This window comes from Falco cherrug, chromosome 5 (assembly GCF_023634085.1).
Source record: "Falco cherrug isolate bFalChe1 chromosome 5, bFalChe1.pri, whole genome shotgun sequence".
Lineage (NCBI taxonomy): Eukaryota > Metazoa > Chordata > Aves > Falconiformes > Falconidae > Falco > Falco cherrug.
Window position 1 is genome coordinate 38,784,473 of NC_073701.1, and position 19,652 is coordinate 38,804,124.

General features: G+C 37.4%; 1 protein-coding gene across 1 annotated transcript in view; it reads left to right on the forward strand.

The window, feature by feature from the left end:
* Positions 1 to 19,652, forward strand: part of NUP205 (nucleoporin 205) — a 52,762-nt gene that overhangs the window by 15,276 nt on the left and 17,834 nt on the right. Inside the window, exons 10-24 of the mRNA XM_055711122.1 lie at positions 1,588 to 1,725; positions 2,842 to 2,992; positions 3,790 to 3,995; positions 5,396 to 5,578; positions 6,745 to 6,795; positions 7,389 to 7,598; positions 8,389 to 8,488; positions 10,155 to 10,292; positions 10,545 to 10,734; positions 11,804 to 11,924; positions 12,428 to 12,509; positions 12,931 to 13,095; positions 16,547 to 16,671; positions 17,619 to 17,733; positions 18,763 to 18,912. Coding sequence (XP_055567097.1) covers positions 1,588 to 1,725; positions 2,842 to 2,992; positions 3,790 to 3,995; positions 5,396 to 5,578; positions 6,745 to 6,795; positions 7,389 to 7,598; positions 8,389 to 8,488; positions 10,155 to 10,292; positions 10,545 to 10,734; positions 11,804 to 11,924; positions 12,428 to 12,509; positions 12,931 to 13,095; positions 16,547 to 16,671; positions 17,619 to 17,733; positions 18,763 to 18,912 — 2,125 coding nt within the window. The remainder of the gene's footprint in view (positions 1 to 1,587; positions 1,726 to 2,841; positions 2,993 to 3,789; positions 3,996 to 5,395; positions 5,579 to 6,744; positions 6,796 to 7,388; positions 7,599 to 8,388; positions 8,489 to 10,154; positions 10,293 to 10,544; positions 10,735 to 11,803; positions 11,925 to 12,427; positions 12,510 to 12,930; positions 13,096 to 16,546; positions 16,672 to 17,618; positions 17,734 to 18,762; positions 18,913 to 19,652) is intronic.

Sequence of the window (19,652 nt, forward strand, 5' to 3'; positions counted from 1 at the left end):
CTATTTTTATTTTCCTTATAAATTAGTGTGGCAAAAAGTGATTGACTTTCCTTCATCAGAAAACCCATATCAGAGTGATAACATACAGTGCTGTATCTTTCCCTTTTTGGATCAGAGGGATTTTTTTTCCTGTAAATATACACACTTTCTATATTTTTTCATGTAAATTTTATGTAGATTTCTGTAACTTTTTTTTCGTGTAAACTTTTAATGAAAAAGCTTTTTCATTAATTTACTGTCTTGGCTTCTGATGTTAATGAAGTGTCATTCAGTTCTTGTTTAGTACGTAAATGCTGCATACTTATGTTTGAAGATTCTTGAGCTGAAGCTATTTCACAAAATATTTTAATATCTAAAATTTAAATTATAATAAGATTATCTTAGCATAACTTAGAAATAGGAATTTTAAGACTACAGGCTATCATTGGAGTTGAGATCTGGCTAAATGCATGGAAGTTCTTTGGAATGGAACACCACTGTGTATCTAGATCTTAATGTTTACACAGTGTTTTATGTTTCTCCAAGTCTTCAAATTTCTCCCTATTTACTGTGAGTAAACTATAATTAGGTTTCAGGGGGTTTCCTCTACTATTGACAGTTATTCCAATAAAGAATTGAAATGTTTAAATAATTTTCATGTGGTGTTATATTTGTAATGAGGATTTTGGAAGACTGTTTTCTATTTGCTATAGAGTAGGCTGGGCAAGGTGACCCCATTAAGGCTGCTGGAATTACAAGTTCTTGAACTTCAGTAGAATTTTGACCACAGGTGTACACATCTAAAAGAAAGATCTTTCTATTTCTGTCATATTTTTTAATAAAGAAAATTGAAATAAAATAAATTGGAAATTAAATTTAAATATATAGGTTTATGTAAATATTAGTTATTAAGGTTACCTGACTGCACTTTCACCCCCCCTCCACATTAGAAAACAGATTTGCATATTGAACAGGTTCATTTTATATTTTCTGTTCATGAATAATTAAGAAACTTGTATCTTTCCCTTTATTTAGCATGAAAATGTGCACGTATGCAGTTTTCAGTATAGTAATCCCTATATTAAAGACTGCTTGTCTTTTCCAAAGGTAGTCCTTTGAGCTGTAGGACATAACAGGAAAATTTATAGTAAAATGCTTTCTTAAGTAGCTCTGAGATACATAGTAAACTTAGATTTTAATTTCTACTTCTTCATTTACTATGAAGAATGTTTATGTTCAGATAATGGTTAAGATTTCTAATCCTGATACTGGCTAACTTGTTTCTGAGTTAATATATCAAGGTACACAAGTGGGTTTTTAAGGAGAAATGACACTTTTCTTGGCAATGATTTAATCTATATTAATTAGGTAGAAAGTTATGAAAGTTTCACTTATGTGTGTATTTTGAATTTCTCTGGCTGTCATTTGTTCTGGTATTGCTATTTAGAGGCTGTAATTTTCAGTGAGTTGTAAGGAATGGAGCACCAGCTGTGGGATGCTTTGCCTCTCAGACACGTTTAGTTTATCTAGTAGCTGTGCATATTGTTGAAGTAATTGGTTTTTCTTTATATGGTTGATATTTTTCTAACACCTTCGTTTCTTTGATAGATTGCTGAGTTGTATAGGAAAGACCCCTTTAATCTGGAGCTTGCCCTTGAATACTGGTGTCCATCAGAGCCTTTGCAGACATCTACCATCATGGGGTCCTACCTTGGAGTAGCTCATCAGCGCCCCCCTCAGCGCCAGGTTATCTAGATTTTCTTTAGTAATTACTAGTGACTTGAAACTAAACTAGTATAAAAAACAGGCAACAAAGTTTCTGGTATACTTAATACAGCTAGCCTCTAAGGAGACATTTTTTTAGTGGCTTATCTGCATGTGTCCTGTTCTGCATGACATGGTTATTGTTGGTTGCTCTAACATGAGCTACTGTCAGTCATTCATGGTTGTCAATAAAATTAGCAAGAAAGAGTCCTAACAAACCTCTGCGAAAATTTTTTTTTAGGTCTGATTTTGTTGCAGTTGCTAAATGAATTCTGGTAACAGTGCTCTTGTGTTTTCTGTCTCATGAGCTCTACATACCTTTTTGGTGTAACTGAGAAGTTAAATTCCTTAACTGTAAAAAACCTTCATTAACTGTAGTTGATGGTATTTTGGGGGGTAAAAATTCTGAAGAATATTGTGGTTGTTTAAAGCCCAAAAGGTATAGCCCATGAGAGACAGCAGTTAAAATTAGAATGAAGAAGCAACCTAAACAGATGAAGCAGACATTCCAAAACTCTTTAGATACCTGAGATGTTATCAGCCTTCGATGCTTCTTGAAGGACCATGCAGTGTTAGGCAAAACCTAGTATGAGATGTATCAGATGCATCTCAAGACACATTCACAATCCAGGCGATTTAAGTTAGGGCCTGGTGCAGTCTACAAACACCCTAATAGGACTCTCGGAGGAACCACTGTGTGTGTGAGTTACTATGCAGGGACATGACAAGCATAGTGAATTCTTTCCCAATACCACTTAACTTGCAGTGGGAGATGTGTTAATAATACTGCTGTGCAGCATTTGTGAGCTGAAGTAAATTTTATCACTAGAAATACAGAATTGGAAAGTTAGTATACTTTGCAATTGCATGATTTATTTTCTTTTGTTTATTTCCTGTTTGCAACATGTTTTTCACCTTCTGGGAAACTGAATTGGCCCATCTACAAAGGATTTTTTTTTTTTTCCCTGAGTTGTGATTCCACCCCTCTACCCTTCCCTGATCACATTAGAATCTGTTTTCTGACTTTGGCTGCCTATTCTTTTCCTAAAATACTCAGATTTAATTCATTTTTTAAACACCGATCTTTATTTGTTCTAGGTTGTCTTGTCAAAGTTTGTTAGGCAAATGGGAGATCTACTTCCTTCCACAATTTACATCCCATACTTGAAAATGCTGCGGGGACTGGCTAGTGGGCCTCAGTGTGCTCATTACTGCTTTAGTTTGCTAAAAGTCAATGGCAGTAGTCATGGTAAGAAAAGTGACATTTCAGCTCTTTCTGAACTATTTTTCTTTAGAAAAGTACAGACTCATTTGAGGTGAATTGTGGTTTCATACTTTCAACATTTCATTATTAGTACAAAGATGAAATGGGAAGGCTTCACTTGAAAGTGCAATCTGGGAAAAAAAAAAGACTGATTAGGTAATTAAATGTCTGAGCACCTTAGCAAGTAATTCACATAGTGTAGGAATGTGTTTTTTAAAAAAGTTGTGTCTTAACACCATAAGAGATGAAGAGTATCAGTATTGCTTATTGTAAACTATAAAATGAGTAATGTCTTAAAGTTAAGATGTATATTTTGGAAATGTATTTCCTGAGCTGACTTTTTTCAGAAGTACTTTGTTCCATTAGAATTTTTTTGATACATGTAATATATTAGCGCTTTCTCAAAGTAAGAGATGCTGGTCAGTCCTGTGTTTTGCATTAATTTTGCATTGATCAAATTGGCACACCCCCACCCCCACCCCCACCCTCTGAAGATACAAATAATACTGCAAACATTCTGATTCAAAAAAATGGAAAACTTTTTGTCCTGGCTTTTCATATTAGCACCTTTCTGTCTCTAATAAAAACCAAAACCAAAACAAAAATCCCAACAAAAAACCCCAAACCAGAAACACTGGTTTCGGAAACAATAGCTTTACTTTGAACTTTATTTTTTTCCTCTAGATAAGAAAGAAAGTTTTCCTTTTAAATTTAACTACCCTACTTGTCACCCTGTGAAAAAGTAGAAAGACAATCTTGTCACCTGTTTGTCATTTTTGTAGCGGAAAACATCCAAGGAGCAGGTGGCAGCCCTGTCTCCTGGGAGCATTTCTTCCACTCTTTGATGCTTTATCATGAGCACTTAAGGAAGGACTTGCCAAGTGCAGACAGTGTCCAGTATCGTCACCTGCCTCTCCGAGGAATTACACAGAAAGAACAGGACGGATTAATTGCTTTTTTACAGCTGACCACTGTTATAGTAAATTGGGTAAGTAACCTTTTATTTGGTTTTCTTTGTTAGTGCATTTTATTTCTTGCAAAACGTCATAATTTAGCTGAGAAGTTCATTTGAATAAAAAGGTATGTAGGGCAAATTTAACTAGCAGTTGTCATTTGATTAGTGAACTTCAGAAGTGTGGGAGACATCAGGAATAACTGTTACGACCAAACACATGGTCCAGGTGAAGCAGGAAGAGATGACACCTTTCCCTGTGTTGCTGGTGTTTTGGGGGGATGATTTTCATGACTTCCTGCCACTTTGGTGTCATGGAGATGTCTTTAAGAAGTGAGATATATTTAGAAGAAATGACTATGGGGTGGGAGAGTTCTTTGCATTTGATTATGAGTTTGAAAAGGCAAAAATAATAAATGAATTTAAAAGGAAATAGAAGTTTCACAAGCAACCTGATCAACTGTGAAACTTCCCTCCAGAGTTAGATTTAAAACATCCCCAAACTAGTAAAGCATGCCATGAGTTGACTGGGGGAGGATTCCAAGAGAATAAAACTGCAATGCAGGTTTTCGATTTGAATTGTCTCGGTAATTCTGGATAGTGTGGATTTCAGCTCCTCAGTACCCACCAGACCTGCAGCCTGAAAAATCTGTGATTTAGTGAGATACCCTTGGTTTTGCTGACACAAACATAAGACAGATCAGTGAAACTAATTAGGCTTTTTAAAAATAATCCTTGGTAGTGATGATGAAGGGGTGTTCCTATGTGAGCTGTCTTGTGAACTTCGGATAAGCATGGGGAAAAAGGAACTCTTTAAAACTAATATTTCCTGGTGTCATCAATCCATAACTTGGGAAGAAGAAAATTTGTTCTAAGGATGCAGGGAATTATTGTGGGATGAATCTAGAGGCTTGTTCCTGTCCAGTGTTTATCTGAGAGCCTAAAATTAGCTTACACTGGTGATGACTCTACTGTTAACACTTAAGCAAATTCCTTTAGGTTCCTAAAGTTCCTAAGCAAATATCCAAATGCAATTTAAGTTCATAATAGAAATACTGATAAAGTCACTCTACCAGTGCTTGAAGAAGCTATCTATAGAGTTTAAGTACTTAAACTTATTCAAGACTAATTCCATGAATGTGTCTACTAAAAAAAAAAAAATAAAATAAAAAAAAAAGAGTTGTTATAAGAAGCTTATATTGTGCACATTTTTTCTGTATGGATAGGCACAATTCTAATACTTCTGAGTCATTAAATTGGGCTTTTTGTTTCATTAAAATTGTTTGTTTTGGAATAGTCTGCCATTCTTCTGATGTCTGGTGTACCTTCAAGTATGAAGCAGAATTGTTGATACTTAACCGTGAATTAAAGATTGTAAGACATGAATAATCTTCAAAGTAATAACCTGCAGTTTTGTTTTCTGTTAAACTCTGTAGAGTGAGAACGCTCGCTTAGCTCTTTGTGAGCACCCTCAGTGGACACCAGTAGTGGTCATTCTGGGACTTCTGCAGTGCAGCATTCCTCCTATTTTGAAAGCAGAGCTATTAGAAACACTTACTGCTTTTGGAAGATCTCCTGAAATAGCTGCTTCACTCTGGCAATCCCTGGAATATACACAGGTATTTTAGAATTTTCAGTGCTTGGAACTATAGCATCCCACCTATTGAAATTGTCAGTGTATTTGAAATAGTATTGCATTTTCTCTTAAATCTTCTTGTTGACATTGTTGAATGGTCTTCTTTTTCACTTAGTTAATGCAGTTCTTACTTCGAAATTATTTTGAAAATGACAGTATGATTTTATGCCTCAGAGATCTCATTGACTCTGCTTATTTTACATGAATACAGGTTTTCTAAAAGACAGTCCTGTGTGTTCAATGTGTTTTCCTCAGTCTGTGTCACCAGTAATCAATATTCTGCAGGTTACATATTTTTCTGTGGGGGAAATTTTTTTTTTTTTTGGTAAGATTCTTCTGGTGTAAGTGGTACTCTTGGAGAGAAGGGACTAGCTAAAAAGCTCCACTTTCAGGCGTTTAATTTTCAGGGAAGTTAATTGTAATTTACAGATTATTGTTGTCAACTTTTACATTTAAATGGCAAATGATAGATATATATTAAAAGCTCTAACTTTTAAAAAAGCATTTTTTCCCTGCTGTCTTGATTTCAGAGAAAATTTTAAATATTAATCCTAAGGAAGATGAGTATCAAGTGAAAATGCTTTTTGTATTGTTAATTGAAAAATCATAATAGGATGGGCTTATTTTATAGCGTCTATTACGGTTCAGGCTAGTTGCTGTTTTATTGGAAGAACATCAGGCATTTCAACTGCAACTGCTGGTTTATTGTTAATTACAAATAAAAAGACCCTGACAGTAATGACAACTTATAATAGTAGTATTTTGAATGCTCACCGCCTTGGCTTCCTAATTTATGATACTCCTTAAAATACACTGTTGTAAGGGATAACAAGGGAAATGTCTTTTCCGTAACCGCTATAAGACAAAAATCATTAATGTGAAAGTATGTATGCTCTTTGTTTTGTTTAACAATAAACATGATACAGATACTTGAGGATATAAATAAAGCTAGAAGCATACAAGTGTACAACATATAACCCAACCTTTCAGACAGAAAAAAATTAGCTTTTTACCTTTTAAATGGATTTAAGAGAATACTTCTTACAGCTAAAAAGTGGTGAGTATCTTTTAGTCCTGATAGAAATGATGGAGATACACTTTGAGTATGTTTAATATTTGTCTGTTTTAATTTCTCTTTCTGTTTTGAAGGTATTACAAACTGTGAGAAGTCCAGGCCAGCGACAAGCAATTGGTATTGAGGTAAGGGTTTCTCTTGTACCCAGGCAGCCTCTCTGACCATCTGCATACGAGTTTGGGAAACACTTGCAGAGGCTGCATCTGCTGCCATGTCCATGGGAAAGCCTTGGAATAGGCACTGTTATTGCACTGCTTCTTAATTTACTCTCAGGCCTGCTTGTAATTTCTAGAAATTTTATCCATTTATGAGGCTAGTGCAGCTTCATACTAGTAACAGAGCAACATCTAAACCCTCAAATTCCTTATGAGCGCTTCTTAGTAAGATTTCCTATATTCCTAAACTGTCCTCACTTTTGTTACATCTTAGTACAGCTCACTTCTAATAACAGTGGTAAATAAAAACAAAGTATGTAAATGTTGAGGCATGTCTTCTGGTAGCTCAGAAATGAATGAAGATGATGTTGCTGAACTGAAACGACAGTACTGTTGCTTCACTGTCTTTGCTTTGTGGTGTACTGTAGACAAAAATGCAGCAAGGTCAATTAACGGTAAAGTAATTCACAGATGATGCCCTTATATTATTTGCTCTCACCTGTTTCTTTCTCCCTCAAAATCTTTGATATTTCTCCTTCTGTTTTTTCCGTCATCTTGGGAAGGTTGAATTGAATGAAATTGAGTCCCGCTGTGAGGAATATCCTTTAACCCGTGCCTTCTGTCGACTCATCAGCACACTAGTGGAGAGTTCATTCCCCTCTAACTTGGGAGCAGGTCTCCGTCCACCAGGCTTTGATCCCTATCTCCAGTTCCTCAGGGATTCTGTGTTTCTTCGATTCCGCACCAGAGCTTACCGGAGAGCTGCTGAAAAAGTAATTTTTGTTTTAAAAATATGGGGTTTTTTAGGATGTAGTTCAAATGATTTGGCACTGCTGATGTGGCTTAGATTTGTTTGAGAAGCTGTGCAAGTTAGATGCAGCAGAGGTAACCTCGAGCAGTTCAGTATTTTGATTCTGTAAGCAGGTGATTTTTCAACTCATGGGTGGTCAGGATCTACGAACTATCTAAAGGAGCCTGTATAAAGTATCCTTTCAAAAAATAAAAAGTTTATATTTCTAAATTTTAATTTATTATACAGGATTCTGCAACTCTACTACATAGCTAACGACTTCTGAACAGCATGTGCCCAGATCTACAAGTTAGATTTGTCCTTTCCTCATTGTTACTTTAAGAGAATATTTTTGACTTGCTGAATCAAGGAATTTGAGTTTCCTTTATGATACTTCTGGATGAAAGTGCATGCTAAACTCTATCCTGGAAACTATTGATGATCTGTTATTAGCTGTATACCTAATAAAGACTCTTTATTGCTTGTAGTTTCAGTATACTAATATGTATATTGTATAATAGAGCCTGGAACAGGCAATAAATCTGTTTTAGTGTTCCATTTTACTTCAGAAGAAAGTTTGGCCTTTCAAATAATTTTATGTGTTGAATTATAAGTGTTGTTGGATAGTATCTCAGAATTAGATGGTCATGCCGTACTTCTGATCCAGTACATCACTGCGCTGCCTGTTGTATTCTTTGTCATCTTGGTCTTGTTGCTGCAGTGTCAATCTTACCCTGTGTATGACTTTTTCTTTATTTTGTGATTATCTACAGTGGGAAGTAGCTGAGGTAGTTCTGGAAGTGTTTTACAAATTGCTGCGGGACTATGAACCTCAACTTGAAGACTTTGTGGACCAATATGTGGAGTTACAAGGTTAACTTGTTCATTTGTTCACTAACAAACAGAATCGTAACTTGATTTGCTCTCTTGCCTCTATCTTGTGGTCTTGTTTAGTAGTGCAAGTAGAGTTGGTAGAAAGCTAGACCAAGGCTTTAAGATAGGAAGACATTAAAAAATGTCCACATACTATTGGGACCTATGTTGCCGATTCATTAGGGCTTCACGTACACTGTCTCCTACCTCCCTAGCTCTACTAGGAGGACGACTTCTGTCTGTCTTGTGTAGCCGATATGATTGAAGAGCAGCATTTGACACTTAAAGAAACACCTTTTGTTTTGGGCTTGTTTCTGTGGATTTCTTTGGTTTGCATCTAAATCACCACTATTCATAGCATTAATTTAAAGGTGTCTGTGTATTTGATATAGCCTCTAATATAAATATTATTTATACATTAAATATTCAGAGTAGACGGTAGCAGTAGAATTATGATCCAAGTAATTTAGTTCTGGATAACTATTCTCTAAAAGACCAAAGTAGATGGCAGTTGCCTCATTCTAGGAAATTTAAGGCTTATTTGGGCTGCAGATTTTTTTTTTAATGCAAAGTTTCTTCTCAAGATTGAATGCCATCCTTACGGCTGTGAATTTGTAGCAGTAGAGAGCTGTGAGAACTACTCCTTAAGTGAACAACTTTTAAGAATTACCTCTCCAGTGAGCTTGCTTCAATCTGGGAGACCTGTGTGCTCTGTGCTTTGACAAACAGTTCTTGACAGCTTAACTGGCTTGAGCAATTTCTGTTGGTTTATTCCTGGCCTCAGCTAGTCCTTCAGTTTGTATGATTACATGATATATTGGAGAAATGGGTTAAAACTGATCTTTTTTACTAGATCCATTTCTTGAACTGATGCACTGTGTGGCTCCACAGTGGCACAGCACATCTATTAGTGTGTTGGGGAGCAGCACAGACATGGAACGAATGGAAGGGAGGAGGACACTGTTTAAGCTGATGCAAAAAGAAACTGCATCTTCATTCCCACTTGCATGCTAAAAAAGATTCTTAATGTTCACCTGCTTTTATCCACCATAGTTTACTAGGAGACTAGATAAATGAGAAACATTAGTCTTGACATTCCCTTTTTCTTGTTTCATGAGGGTCTTTGAGTTTTAGGCTAATAGTTTCATTTTTGCATACATTGTTGCAACAGACGTGCAAATATCTGTACACTATGAGCATTCGGGGTTCAGGGGACCAAAGTCTCAGCTTTGATTTCTGGAAATGCTTTTTCCCCTCATCCCGGGTCTTCAAGCAGCTTTGGGGGGATGTACATTTTTTCTGGTTACTTCTCAGTCTTGCAAAACTATTTAATGTAGCTTCAGTTTGGTATAAAGTCTGCATTAATTTGAATCCAAGGTCATGTCTACTTAGGGGAAGTCTGACTGGTTAAAGTTGAAGTTGGGCTATTAGATACTGAAAAGTAATGATAATTGCCATTACTACTTTTTCCAAAATTTAAAGATTACCTAAATGGCTTATTTGTAAAGAAAACCTCTGAAGACTTTGTATGCAGTATGTTTCATCTGTTTAGGTGTTGATTACAACAACAACAGGAACTGTTACATTTTGTAGCTCAGGCTAGCCACATTGAGTAATGGAAATCTTTTCTATTAATGTTAATTTTTTTCCCCCCTTCTCGCTTTAGGAGAAGAAATAATAGCATATAAACCACCTGGATTCAATTTGATGTATCATCTATTGAATGAGTCCCCAATGCTGGAACTGTCCCTTAGTTTGCTTGAAGAAGGGGTTAAGCAGCTTGATACTTATGCTCCATTTCCTGGTATGTGCCTAGAATTTATTTTTCATGTGAAATTAAAATGCATACTAAGTAGGATTTAAAGCTGACATTGCATATCTTCAATTAGATGTTTCTCTTGCATATAAAACATATAAAAATGATGTTGGGCAGGGGGGAATTTTCCTAGCAGTAGACAACTGACAAGTTCTTTCTTGGTGCAGGGCTTGATAAACGAGGTTTATGAATGTAGTCTATTTAACTGCTCCTTTGTTTCTTGTGGTTTGTGCACTGCAGGGAAGAAGCATTTAGAGAAAGCTGTACAGTATTGCCTTGCACTTCTGGACTTAACCCTACAGAAGGAGAATCTTTTTATGGATTTGTTGCGGGAGAGCCACCTTTCTCTTATTGTCACGCCACTGGAGCAGCTGCTTCAAGGAATCAACCCTCGCACTAAAAAGGCCGATCACGTGGTGAATATTGCTAGGTGTGTGCAAAGTACTAGGAAGGGGGGAGTTTTGGAGGCACAGAAGTGTTCGGATCCTGATCCCTTCATTAGTTTTACTGACAAATGCTTCACTTTGCACAGAGCATCTCTGAAAATTTTGTGGTGGTGGGAGGTGTCTTCACAGGTGGTATGATCTATGTATTGTCTAGTCAAGATTGGGATCTGTATTTGAAGTGTTTCTTTCTGAATTTTTTTTCCCCTCATGACTTCTTCCTGGTTGCCTTATGTGCATTGATTTCCTTGCATACAATTTTCAGTTTGCCCCAGACTTTGTTATAGGATGGAAAAGTAAAACTTCATTTGGTTGCTATTGGTCACTTACATGTTTTACAGTTTGTCCCTTAGTTACTATATTAAAAGCATCAGGCTAGTAACCTGAAACTCCATTTCAAATGCAAAACTATAGGATTTCCACTTCCACTGACACCTTATGTTACTGATCAATTTTATAATAACTTTACAGACAAACACTGATGAATAGTAGAATTTAGTGCATAAAAAAAGCAGTGATATTCTGACTGCACTAAAATATTAACTCTTTATATATGTTTTTGTCTTCCATTTATATTACTTTTTTCACGTAACAATAGTTGACATAGTTTTGAAAAAAGCATGCCTTTTAAGACTTCTTGAAATTGTTTTTAGTCTTTTCTATGTTGTGTACATGCAGTAGTTGATTTTAGCTAATTTTGGTCCTCAGTTACACTCATTTCTGCATGATGTGAAGGTATTTTCTCTGTGTTTCTTGGGTAAGCCTGTGACCAGTTGTTTTCAATGTCTGAGGCAGAGTTTTGATAAAAAAGAATGGTGAAAATTCCAGGAGAGATTGATTATCCCTACTCAGCCTGCTACCTTCCTTTTGATGGAGGAGTGTGAAGTGCTTTGTGTATAGTGAAATTTTGTTTGTAGCTTTAATGTTATCTCATGTAGTTTGATTTGTAAACGCTTCTGTTCTAAATGTTGTTTAATTTCTAATCTGTTCATTACCATCTTGAAATAAAAGCAAAATTCTCAACAATTTCATTACAATAATCTTGTATTTCTGAAGGTATCTTTATCATGGAAACAGCAACCCTGAACTGGCTTTTGAAAGTGCCAAGATTTTATGCTGTATTTCCTGTAATTCCAACATCCAGATAAAGCTAGTGGGTGATTTCACACATGATCAAGTAAGTGCCAGTTTCTTTGGATCTGGAAAGAGAAAGTGGTGAAATACTGGTTCTCCATAATGTTACTTTAAAGGATAGATTTCTAGATCAAGTACATTAAAACTATATTTTGTCTTATATCTACCTACATCTAAAAAGTCTTTTACTGTGGCATTGTGAAAAGCCACTACTTCATTAATTGAAAAACAACCAGTATCATGAATGTTTTCGAGAAAGTAAAGGACAATATTCTTTGAGATACTGAGACCTTCCTGTGACTTTGTAGCCTTCAGCCTGTGAGGATAATTTAGCATATGTAACAACAGTAGATTTTTTTTCTGTTCAGAGGCTAATTGCTAACCTCTGCTTAGAACAGCTACAACTCTTAAACTCCTGCTTATTAACTAGGTTATATAATTTTTGTCTAGAACTTCTGTCAACTTATATGGAGGGAATTATGAAAGATACTGTTTTTAATATTCTTGAAATCCTTTTCATTTTCATCCTTCTGTTGTTGAATACAGAGTATTAGCCAGAAGCTGATGGCTGGGTTTGTGGAATGTTTGGACAATGAAGATGCAGAAGAATTAATTAATCCAGATGAGGGTATGTAAAAGGCTTCTTAAAAATGCCATTGTCTTTTGCGTAGAAAGAAATTGATGAAAGAGGTGAAGAAAGTGCTTTCCAGTCAGAAAACCCTTTTCTTACATTGTTTTCTGTAGAACTGGACCTTTAACAAATGAAAAGCACCAATGCCTTGTTAAGATATGTCCACAGTGTGATAAGCCAACTACAAACTGAGTCTGTTTTCAGAAGACGAGTATTTAAACGTTGCTCTGGATGTATTGTTTAGAGCTGTATTAATAGTAATTTGAAGTTTTTGTCTTGTATCCCTTCATACTAATATAAGTTGATGCCTTAGCTTTCTTGTATTTAACTTGAAGGCTCCGAGGATTACTCTGTTAAATGGGTTTCCTCACTTCATTATTCACTTTTTTTTTCCCCTCTCCCTCCCCCCCAAATCAAGAGCTGGAGCCTGAAAAGAAGCGGGCACGAATCCATCATGAAACAAGAATCCATATTCTGAATCTTCTTATCACTTCTCTTGAGCGTAGTCCTCCCAGCCTTGCTCTGTATCTCTTGGGATATGAACTAAAGAAACCTGTCAGCACCACAAATCTACAAGATCCAGGTATGAAGAGGAAAAGTTGATCTGGCATTTAATCAATTCTGTTACCAGCCCTGAGAATATTTATTGCAAAATTCATGGGGAGAAGCAGTTTCCTTTAATGTTAAGAATAAGACAACAGGCCTTGTTCAAAGACTCAAAAACTAAATTAAAAGATATGTTGATGCTGAAATGCAGCATTTAAATAGCTTTGGGATCTGATCCTTTGTTTAAGTTAGATTTTGGAACAGGCTTGAAATTAGGGTTGCGGTGGAAAATGATAGTTTAGAAGTGAAGCATTAAAATAGTAAATTAATTATGCAGTGTGGATTGTGTTCACAGTACAAAGAATTTGATTTGATGATCCAAGAAGTACCTGTGTATGACAACAGGGGAATCTACAAAGCAGGTTGTCACTTTGAACTGGTTATAGTAATTGACTACTATCCTGTCCCTCCTCAAACTCCTGATTAAAATCAGTTACAGGGAAGAAAACCAGTTTTGTTGTTTAACACTGTAGGATAAAACCTTTTAGAATACGTGGGTTTTCATTCTGTTGCTAGACATATTAATATATGTATGAATAAATAGATGACAAGATGAACTTTGAAGCAACAGAAGTGACATTTCTAAAGTTTCTGGAGTTGGTGAGAAAAATAGTGTGTTAGTATGTCTTGTTTGCCACCTCAGCTTCTAACTTGTATTCAGTACAAGACAGATATTGATAAACTTGAGCAAGTTTGGCAGAGATGGTCAGGGGGCTGGAGTACTCAGCCTATGGAGAGAAGCTGAGGGAGTGAGACTTCTTCAGCCTGGAGAAGAGAAGGCTCTGGGGTGACCTAGCAGCAGTCTTTGAATACCTACAAAGCAGGGGTTAATGAGAGGATAAAGCCAGGCTCTTCAAAGGTGTGTGGCAGTGAGCATAAACTGAAACAGGAGAGGCTCCAACTGCATATAGGAGAAACTTTTTCACCATGAAGACAGTGAAGCAGTGGAGTGGATTGGCCAGACAGGTCACGCAGTCTCCATGCTTGGATCTTTTCAAGACCCAACTTTATAAATCCATGAATAATCTGCTCTGATAAGCATAACTGATCTGAGTGGGCGAGGCAGGCACTGGTGGCAACGCTAAGTTCTGTGGCTGAGCATTAGATCAAAGTGGACGGGGATGTTCCTGGCCTCAGGGAAACCCGAACAAGAGCTGAGAACCCCACCAGGAGTCAGCAGATCTTGTGAACGAGGCTGACGCAGCTTGGACATTGCCAGGAGAAACCATGGGAGGTTCAAATGGCCCTAGGGAATGCTAGCAACCAGGAGTGTTACCAAAAGGGCAGGCAAACAGAGCATGGTGTATCAGATAGGGCATGGAGTGGAAAGGTGATAGAACAGCTCATCCTGGAGGTCCTCTTTAAGCATGTGCAGAAAAAGAAGGTTATCGGCAGTAGTCAGCACGGATTCACCAAGGGGAACTCATACCTGGCCAGCTTAGAAGCCTTCTGCGATGTAATGACTGGCTGGGGTAGGCGAGGGGAGAGCAGTGGATGTTGTCTACCTTGACCTCAGCAAGGCTTTTGGCACCGTCTGCCATAACACCCTCCCAGGTAAGCTCAGGCAGCGTGGGTTAGGTGAGTGGACGGTGAGGTGGGCTGAGAACTGGCTGCATGGCAGAGCTCAGAGGGTTGTGAACAGCAGCGCAGAGTCTGGCTGGATTCATCAGTGACCTTCATGAAGGGTCGGAGCGTACCCTGAGCAAGTTTGCTGACGATACAGAACGGGGAGGAGTGGCTGATAACCCCAGAAGGCTGCGCTGTCATTGAGCGAGGCCCGGGCGGGCTGGAGAGTTGGGCAGAGAGGAACCTCATGAAGTTGCACAAGGGCAAGTGTAGGTCCTGCGGCAGGGGAGGAGTAACCCCAGGCACCAGCAGAGGCTGGGGTTGACCTGCTAGAAGGCAGCTCTGTGGAGAAGGACATGGGAGTGCTGGTGGCCGGTGAGCTGCCCGTGTGGCCACGAAGGCCGCCGGGATCCTGGGGTGCGTCAGGCGGAGCGTGGCCAGCAAGTGGGGGGAGGTTGTCCTGTCCCTTCACTGTGCCCCGGTGAGGCTGCATCTGGAGGGCTGTGCCCAGTGCCGGGCTCCCCAGTTCAAGAGAGACGGGGAACTACTGGAGAGGGTGCAGCAGAGGGCTGCCCAGGGGATTAGGGACTGGGGCATCTCCCTGATGAGGAAAGGCCCAGAGAGCTGGGGCTGTTTAGCCTGGAGAAGAGAAGACTGAGAGGGGACCTTGCCAATGCCTGCAGGTATCTTAAGGGCGAGTGTCAGGAGGATGGGGCCAGGCTCCGTTCAGCGGTGCCCAGCGACAGGACAAGGGGCAACGGGCACAAACCGCAACACAGGCAGTTCTACCTGAATACGAGGAAAAACTTGCTCGCTTTGAGGGTGACTGAGCACTGGAAGAGGCTGCCCAGGGCTGTTGTGGAGTTTTCTTCTCTGGAGACATTCAGAACCCGCCTGGATGCCCTTCTGTGCCTTCATAGTTCTAAATGAAGGTAGTTAGGACCTGAATTTTATTTGGAAAAAAAAGAAGTCTTAAAGTTATTTGATAGATCAGAATGATGAAAAAAAGATGCCAGCCTGTTTTTTTCATCTGCAAAGTAGCAGACTGTGTCTTGAATATTTTGAAATTCTGTGCGTTAGGTCAGTGATAGGGGACTTTGTCTCAGAGCCATGAGAGAGCCTTGCACACCTCTTTGTGATTTATCCCATTAATAATGTGAAGAAATAATGACTATAACAGTTTGCTTTGAGATAATAATTTCCTACTACAGCATAAATTCCATGTGTCCAAACAGAGAAGGTGATTTCCCCTGTAAGAAATGCAGTTTTCAATGCCTTTACTGCTTCAGTACATCTTTCTGGTTTGATTAAAGGATTAGTTGGCTAAAGGAAGTATGCAGAAAGACAGATTTTAACTTCAGTATTAAAATCTCCCTTGGTTGCAGTGTCAAGTGCCTTTAGGAGCATTAGTCATAAAATGGCTGTAATTGTAAAATAAACACAGGAATTTAAAACTTCTCTTTGAAATTGTCAGATGAGTATCCAGGTAAAGTTTTAAGAGCAAGAATCAAATTTTCATTTGGTTCATGCAGAATATTAAAGAATCAATTGAGTATTTTTTTAATAGAACTGAAGAGAAATTTCTTAAGTTTTGACTGCATAATTTATCCTACAGCATCTCAAAAGCCTACAGACTAAATATACATGTTTTCGTTAATTTTTTTCTGAAACACAGTTCCTTCTTTTATTTTAATTAACAGAGAAAAAACTTCACCAGATATTTTTGCTGCAGCTCTGTGGAGCAGTATAGTGCAGCACGATGTATCTGAACAATTTATTTTCTGTAATTCTGTGTACTAGCCTGTATTTGCTATGGAGGTAAGTAAGATCAAGAATGTAAGAAAGTATTTTTGTATTTTAAGGTGTCTTGGGTTGCCCACGGACTTGCCTTCATGCTATTTTGAACATACTGGAGAAGGGTACCGAAACAAGGAATGGACCTACAGCAGTTCAGGAATCTCCTCATCTTGCAGAACTCTGTTACCAGGTATTCAATGTATTTTCTGTTGGCGTAGTATGCTCTAAGTAAAATTAGGTACTTCTTGGTTGGTGAATACCGATGATTGATGATTTCAATAATAATTTCATTTTTAACGTGCATTTGTCAGGTTTTTATATACATGGAACTACCTTCTTCTGAGTGAAAAAGTATTATCTTGTAGCAACACAGAATATAAAGAGTCTGTACTCATGTCAGAACTTGGAATAGGGATATATTTATAAAACTAATGTTCTAAATATTTTCGGTGAGCCTTTGAATCTGTTGTGATCATATGCCTTTTTTTGAAAAAAAATTAAAACTGCCATTTGCCAGCATGTAAGTTAAAAAATAATCACAAATAAGCCAATAAAATTATCTTCTTTATTCTGTGGCAGTGAAAATGTAGGTATGTATGTCTGAAGGGGTGAGATGAGGAAGACCGGTGAATCAGATGTATGTGCAAGGTAGCTGATGTTTGGCCTTAAATCATATAATCATATGGTTACATATCTGTATCATGTTGAAAATCTGTGGAATCTAGGAAATATTTTAAACATTATTAAAAGTGAAAGAAGCCATACTGTAGAAGGAGGGTATGTGTGTGTGGAAATACATCACATTTCTGGTCTTGGTGAACCTGGAGTCTGAAATAGACACTAATTTTTAAGTGAGCTGAACACACAGAAAGGCTTATATAGTATCAAATTGTGGGCAAATAGCTGTTGCAATCATCCACCTGCTGATGGTCCTTTAATGTCATAATTCAACATTTGTTATAAATAACATGTTCAGCATTGGCATAAGCTGATGGAAAACTTGCTGTAAATAGAGGTAATTCAAAATGTACTTACTGTAAATAGAGGTGAAACAGTGTTATGCGTCTTTTGGTTTGGCCATTGGTTTGTTTTTAAAATAAATTCCATAAGTAGGTATCTGCTGTTTTTTATTATCAGGTGATCTATCAGTTGTGTGCATGCTCTGACACATCAGGTCCAACTATGAGGTATCTGAGGACCAGTCAGGATTTCTTGTTCACTCAGCTGCAGTATTTGCCGTTTTCTATCAAAGGTAATTTTTATGCTAAGATAAGATTGTGCGTGCTTAAAATTCAAGCAATTCATGCATCTTTTGACTCCCTAGGAATCACAGAAGAAGCATAGGTAACATTCTTAAACTGAATTACTGCTTCTGCTAACCTTTTAATTCTGCAAAGGTTGAACTCTCCTATTTAGGAAGTTCAAATTTTTAGTGCTGAACTTTTGTAAAAGAGTGTTAGTTTTGGAATGGATCAAGTCTCCAGAAGCAAATCCTAATCTATTTCAATAATCACTGTAGTTTTGTTCGACTCTGCTAAAGAAAAAAAAAAAATATTTTTGGAAAGTGAGAATGCTAAGAAGAACTGAGGGAATAGAAGTCTGTTATAGAAGTTGTAACCACTTCTATCTTCCCTTCCTCTGAATAAAGTACTGATGGCATTAATTGGAAGTTAATAGATGTTTAATGTTTCAGCCCAACATTTCTCAGCTGTCTTACACTGAATAAATGTACTTATTCACTTTATCAGATGCTTGACCACTAGTCCTTTGTTAAATGATAAGTAAACTTGGCATTTGAATACATGTATCCAGCATGGGTAAAGCACTTTAGATGACTCATATAACTTAAGAATCTAAACTAGATGAGTATAGAATATGAAGATTCTTGGAGACCCATGTTCAAACTTATCAACTTTAATTAAAGTTATTGTTAATTTTGGGTAAATGTGTGATTATTTTCACTGAAATTCAAAGTGATCCTATTTGCTTATGAAGCACTGCATTCTCCGCAATGACTGTTAGAACCAGTTGTATACAGAGTTTTTTGTGTATGTGTATACTCTTAATTTAATGTATGTGTATGATTTGTTTTCACAATAGCCACATGTTCCATTTAATGGCTTTTGTCAGATCTCTCAGTCCTTTTGTCTTGTAAACAAATGGTGAGCAGATAATAAGTAATGACATCCTCTAAAAGTTTTCTCAAGTGAAAAATGCTTTCCTTGATGTAGGTAATACTATTTGTGTTCAATTTTATAATTGTTTCCTTATCCCCACCCAGAACATGAGATTTCAATGCTGAACCAAATGTCTTGGCTGATGAAAACTGCAGCTATAGAAATGCGAGTGACATCGCTGAACCGCCAGCGCTCCCACACACAGAGACTGCTGCATCTGCTGCTTGATGACATGCCTGTGAAACCATACTTGGGTAAGAGGAATTTACTGTGAGAGTAAGCAAGCTGGAATAAATGAAAGTATGAGAGACTTTATTTGAATTCTTCCCTCTCTAAGTCAGTTCATTTGTTGTATTGGGTCTGGAGTTGCCACTGGAGAGATAGGAAGAAAGGTGATGGTGGTTGTAGACTCCAAAGTTAAGTAAGTCAGGGCATCTTCTTGTTGTTGCTGATTTGTCTGTGTTTCATTTTTTAAGCATCTTCATGTATACACTGATATAAAAAATAAACATTGTTTATGGGGTAAGAGAGGGGAATATAAAAAGAATAATTAAAATTATAAAGTTATTTATTTTGGGATGCTATCTATAGTTGTTACTGTGTAGAGAAGGTGGAGGGTCTTCCTTGATAGATAGTTCTAGACAGAGTTTTCTCAGTCTTAACTTCTGTCTGTGTCACACATTTTCAGCTCTCTCTCACAGAAGATAGTTAGCTACAGGTTCATTTGGCTTTTGACATAATATCACAAAAATGGTATTTCATCCCAGTGTAATGTAAAATGCAGTGTTAAATAAAAAGGCAAGATAACAGAGTAGAAGTGAATCAAGAGAAATGGAAACAGATGGCAATAAAACTCTTTACATGAAGAAAATAAACAGAATAACTGAAAGATACCATAATGGGCTGCAGCAGTATGGTGTTTTTGCTCACTTTTATAGGTTTGAACACTGTCTTTTCATACTTGTGGAGATGTGAGTGTGGGAAATCATGTCCA